The 6,000-nt window shown below is 44.4% G+C and overlaps 1 protein-coding gene and 1 pseudogene across 2 annotated transcripts in view; one reads left to right on the top strand and one right to left on the bottom strand.

Annotated features, from left to right (window-relative positions):
* Positions 1-6,000, bottom strand: part of Gxylt1 (glucoside xylosyltransferase 1) — a 53,316-nt gene that overhangs the window by 22,817 nt on the left and 24,499 nt on the right. The window contains exons 1-2 of one of the 2 annotated variants that reach the window (XM_023723567.1): positions 1,714-1,798; positions 1,058-1,229 (exon numbers count right to left, since the gene is read on the bottom strand). In XM_023723567.1, the coding sequence (XP_023579335.1) occupies positions 1,058-1,229; positions 1,714-1,739 (198 nt within the window). In that variant the 5' untranslated portion in view covers positions 1,740-1,798. Of the gene's footprint in view, positions 1-1,057; positions 1,230-1,713; positions 1,799-6,000 lie in introns of those variants that run through there. The other variant, XM_023723566.1, reaches the window with a different exon arrangement.
* On the top strand, positions 3,585-4,489 carry LOC105743127 (annotated as a pseudogene).

The raw sequence follows: 6,000 nt of genomic DNA on the forward strand, positions 1-6,000 counted from the left end.
AAAACATAGGCCAAGTAGAAAAATGCCAATCAGTCTGAATATCTGACTGAGCGGCAGAGGAAACCCAGTAGCATCCGCTTTTCCACCACCTGAGAACACAAGGTAGTGCGATTCTGGGCAAATTTTCTTTTTCTTATATTTTCTCTGTACCTAATCTCCAGGTTCCTGCATAGAAACTTTCTTGTGGTTAAGGAGTAACCGTTATAAAACTACACTGGTTAAAAAATATATCTCCACCCTCACTAATAGCTAGGTATGGTCATATGACTATTTTGAGACCAATGGCATACAGGCAGAAAGGCCACAAGTACTTGTGTAAAGTTTCCTTAAAGAGAAAAAGGAGCTGTTCTCAGGGTAGACTGAACATGCACGTAATGCAGGATCCTGAGTAGCAACCCTGGACCATGAGGTAGAAGCCTCACGTTGAAAATGGGTTCAGCTGTGCTGGCGACAGAGCTCAGGAGCAAAGCAGTTTCCTACATGCGCTAAGTCCTGGGATAAAGCAAGAAGAGGGAAGGGAGGGAAGAAACGGGAAAAGAAGGAAAGGGGAGAGACGGAGGGAGGGACGGAAGGAGGAAGGAAGGAGGATGGAAGCGCTCAGCCACAGCCAGGAAAAACCAGTCCAAGGCCAGGGAGATAGCCCAGCAGCATGGGCGCCTACCTGGCAAGCACAAGGCCGAGTTCGACCCCTGGTACCACAAAAAAAAAACAGTCCACAAAGGTGAAGCTCCACCATGTAACTCACTGTACCTACTTTTATGTGAGAAAGAAACTTCGATCTTGATTATTTCTCAATCAAAATATCCTGGAACTACAGTTAGTAAAATAAAATGTTTGCATCTGGGAAAGAACTTTTAAACTGCTTGTTACTGTTAAAAAAACAGATCTCACTCTTACATTCTAGAGCTAGACTCCAGATGGAAATGTCGCAAGGCGCACCCTACAAGGGCGGTTACAGAACACGCACTTCTCAGCCATTGCACGAGCAAAGCAATCTATGACATCACACTTGCACACTCAACTCTCCATCCTGAACTTAGTCTCTATAAATACTTACTCTCACTTTAAAGCTATCATGCAGCTGATCTTCAGCAAAAACATGGAACCGGAGAGGTTTGATGCTGAAAATAAGAGCAGACTTCAACATGGTCATGGTTTCTTCCAGTCTTTCCCCACAGGCAACCACAGCTAGGTGCATCTCCTCAACAGGCTGTCTTTTCACGCTATACCTAATAAAAAAGAGAAACATTTTTTAACAGCTTTGGCACATGTCTGCTATTTTCCCATGCTGGAAAAAGAAGTTCAAAACTTCTACTTAAGAAGCAAAGATGCATCAAATTTCAAAACATCATGCTTTCTCAAACGTGCATTTCTACACTACCAACAGCCTTTCCCAGCCGGTGCTCCTGAGGACCCCACACGCAACAAAGGACCTGCTTGCTCTCAACTCTCCCAGGGGCAGCACCAGCGGCCCGCCACACAGGAGAGGAGGGAGGCCCCACTCCCTCCCGCTGTGTACCTTGGGACAGGAGGCTGCATTTGCTCAGGAAACCTCTTGGGAAACAAGATATCACAGACTTATAAGTCTGCCATTCAGGGTTTTTTAAAAAAAGAATTTTAACATATTCTTATGTCAAATAAAACCCCATCCCTACACCTTCCACCAACAGGTCACTGGTACAAATCTGTCGTCATTCCATCATCCATAAATACCTCAATAAAATCTGGACTTCGAACATGCTGATTACAAGAAATCTCCTTCACATAGTCTTTTTTCAGTGACACACATTCAGTCCCTTCTACTAAACACTGAGCAAGACATAGACATTCACAAACAGGATCAAAACATTGAGCAGAACACTTCCATGTCTTCTGCTACGGGAGCAGTCTCCAGGCTCCACTCCAGGCACCCAGCGCTCCCTGCGCTCAGCTCCAAGCCTTCCCCTCCTTCCTGGGCACCACAGCCTAAAGAGAAACCAGGATCCACAGAGGGAACTGGTGCTTTCTATGCCAAGGAGGGGCGTGATTCCTTACCACCACCACAGTGACACGGGTTAAGGCAAAGACCGTCGAGACCCCGCAACCTCGCAGGGGCCTGCACTGGTTTCCCCTCCTGCTCACTGCCTTCCACTCCCACTTCCCAGGGTGCCAAAATGCCTTCATTAAAGAGCATGGCCTGAGAACGTCAGAGGCTCGGATTGCTTACCTGTCTACACTGAGATCCTACACCAATGTCAAACGCCAAACAAATAAATAAATAAATGGTACCACTCAGAGGTTGTTTTCCATGGAATTCTCTATATGCAAGAGATGAGGCAGGGAGATGGCTCAGTGGCATAAGCAGCTGCCTGGCAAGCACAAGGCCCTGAGTTCTAGCCCTGGTACCAAAAGTCTCTATCTGCAGAGATAAGGAGTACAATAAGCCTGAAGAAGAAAAGCAAAATATTCCTCAAAAGGACAATAAATCCTTGTAAAATCAATTCGGGACAGGGACTGCTCCCAGGCATTTTAGCATAAGTTGTGTAGTCCCACCACCAGAGCTCTTCTTACCAGCTACTAGAGGAACACGTTGCAACCATGTGAAATCCGCTGTTCTCTTCAGTGTCCCTTTTAAATAAAAGCACCACACGTGGTGCAGATCCCAACACTTAAACTGATGAAAGGAAACATACTTTAAAGGAGTCTGGGGCTACCACCCTTCTCTCTAAGCCACAAGGTCAGGAAAATCAATTGTAACTCAAAGAAATCTAAAGCAAGCTTCTATACTCAGGAGTCAATAATGAAACCCTTCTCAACAGTCATAGGGATTCAGTCATTCCCATCACTTCAGCCCCAAATGAATGGTATAATCTTGTCAAGGACTGTGAAAAGGTGCTACATTTTAATCACAACATGAACTAAAGTCCCCATGGATTGAAAGAAATGCTATTCAAAAGGACAGTTTAAGGTCAAACCTGCTTTTCTGTAAAAGTAGAAGCAATCTTTCAGCTATTTCAAAACACTACCAGAAGGCTCCAATGGTTGAGGAATAACAGGGCACTGTAATGAGCCATATGTAAGATTAAAACAATGAATCCATGAGTCTAAGATAACAGAAAGTAAAGGAGCAGAGGGAGAAAGCTCATCTTTAAAGATGAATGCTAAGCAATAAATATAGAAGGAATGAGTTACAAAAATCACTTTGCAATTGTCTTTGTAATGATCTGGATTTAAAACCATACAGAAACAAAGTACCTTCCCACGTAGGGGATGGATGCTACTACATGTGACGTGTGTGTGTGTGTGTGTGTGTGTGTGTGTGGTACTGGGATTGAACTCAGGACCTTGTGCTTGCCACGAAAGCACTTATTCCACTGAGCTATCTCTCCAGTTGAAGATGCTACTACAGTGTAGATAGGAGAATGTCACTCTAACCTAGTGATCAACAATAATGATAAGCATGACAGCAGTGGAGTCCTGATATAATGATCAAAGAACAGACCTACACAGCAAACCTACCCACATTCTGAATCTAACCATTAAGACAGGCGAAATCGCTTTTTCCCCCTGTGGTGCTGCTTAGCCTGCAGGTCTGTGCAGGGCCGCGGACGCGGGTCTATATTACACAGGATGGGTTTTGCTAAGGTTGTCAAGAATAAGGCCTACTTTAAGAGATACCAAGTGACGTTTAGAAGACGACGAGAAGACAAAACTGATTACTATGCTAGGAAATGCTTGGTAATCCAGGACAAAAATAAGTACAACACACCTAAATACAGGATGCCAGTTCGTGTAACTAACAGAGATATCATCTGCCAAACTGCTTATGTCCGTGTTGAAGGGGACATGACAGTCTGTGCAGCATATGCACATGAGCTACCAAAATACGGTGTGAAAGTTGGCCTAACAAATTATGCTGCAGCGTGTTGCACGGGCCTGCTGCTGGCCCGCAGAATAGGTTTGGCGTGGATAAGATCCATGAAGGCCAGGTGGAGGTGACTGGAGATGAACACAACGCGGACAGCACTGATGGCAGACCTGGCGCCTTCACAGGCTATCTGGCTGCAGGCCTCGCCAGAACCACAGCTGGCAATGAAGCTTCGGGAGCCCTAAAGGGTGCTGTGGACGGAGGCCTGTCTATCCCTCACAGCACCAAACGGTTCTCTGGTTATGACTCTGAAAGCAGGGAGTTCAGTGCAGAAGTACATCAGAAGCACATCAGGGCTCAGAATGTCACAGACTATATGCGCTACCTAATGGAAGAAGATGAAGATGCTTACAAGAAACAGTTCTCCCAGTACATAAAGAACAATGTGACTCCAGACATGATGGAGGAGATGTATAAGCTCATGCTGCTATACGAGAGAATCCAGTCTATGAAAAGAAGCCGAAGAGACAAGTTAAAAGGAAGAGGTGGAACCGTCCCAAAATGTCCCTTTGCCCAGAAGATCGGGTAGCTCAAAAGAAGACAAGCTTTCTCAGAGCTTAGGAGCGGGCTGCTGAGAGTTAAGCCAAATTTCTAGGAATTTTTCAGATAAAGACCAATAAACTTATTCATCAAGAAAAAAAAAAGACAGGCGAATTCAAATTAGGGCATTCTGCTGAAGAAGGAACAAAACCACATGTCACAAAAGAGCATTACCACCCTCCTACTCCTACAAGCAGAGTAAAGGGTAAGTTATACTTCTTTTTTTCTCTTTTTTCTTTTTTCTTTCTTTTTTTTTTTGGTGGTCCCAGGGATCTAACTCGGGACCTTGTACTTGCCAGGCAGGTGCTCAGGCCCTGGCCCCTAGGTATAGTTCTAGAATAAAGGAAAACCACCTAGAGCCAACATCTAAACGCAGTGCAGTGCACCCCTTGGCTGGACCCTGAAATACTGGAAGGACTCGACAGGAAAATAAAAAACTATAAATAGGATGATATAATCCTTCAGTGCTAAACAACCTGAGGCAACAATTTCATTAGTCACACTAGAAAACATCCCTGTTCTTAAGAGACACAGGCTACATACGTGTATTTAGGGGTATTTCATGACTGCAGCTGTTAATCAAATGATTTAGCACAAAAAAGTGTCCCAACATTACTAGCAGGCAAAGCCCCGCAGTACGCTTGCTGCGACCTTCACAGACTTGAACCCTGACTGAACCCTGACAACCATGAAGGGGTGAGTGGAGCACGTCCGGAGAGCAGCCCTTAAGGAATGTTCTACTAGCAAATTCTAACACGAGTACCACTAACGCACTTGGAAGCCACAGAAGGTCCTCCTCAATTCAAGTGCACCTCTGCTCTACAGGAACTGGCGAGACAGGCCTCGCTGAGACGCCCAAGCTGCTGAGACGCTCACAGCACTCCAGCATGCTGCACCACACCTGGCTCCTGCTTTATTTTTAAACAACATAAATATATTCTAGTATGCCCTTCTAGCCTTTATTGGACTCCAAACAGAAAATAATACATAACATTTAGAATAACATGTTAATGAATATGCAAAGTCAGACTACACAGAAATAAATTTCTAGTAAGAATCTCGCCAACAAAAGTAACTAACATGACTGTATCCGCCGAGCCACGCCCGTGGTGACACACGTAGGGCTTCTGCGCAGAGCTACGGACCCAGCCCTTTACTTTTCCTTTGAGATAGGGTCTTCTTAACTTACTAGACTTCCCAGAGTGGGCTCAAACCTGTGATCCTCCCACCTCAGCTGGGATTACAGGTATGCACAACCACATTCAGCTCATGGATGGAAACTTTGTAACCGGAAACAAACTGGAAAACTGTTTTGTTTTGGGGTTTTTTTTTTGGTGCTTTAAACAATTTATTTAACTGAAATGGACTTAACTTTGTTTCTGAAGTGACTTCCGTTTATTTTGATACATCTTTTCCCCATGATGATTTACAGGATCTTCAACCAATATAAATACTTTATAAATATTTGAATTTTTTGGTATACACCTGCACGATACCTCAGCAGCATCTTTCAGCAAGAAAATATTGAAGAGTAAAGGCTAGACACAATTACT

This window comes from Octodon degus, unplaced genomic scaffold (assembly GCF_000260255.1).
Source record: "Octodon degus isolate 3935 unplaced genomic scaffold, OctDeg1.0 scaffold00100, whole genome shotgun sequence".
Lineage (NCBI taxonomy): Eukaryota > Metazoa > Chordata > Mammalia > Rodentia > Octodontidae > Octodon > Octodon degus.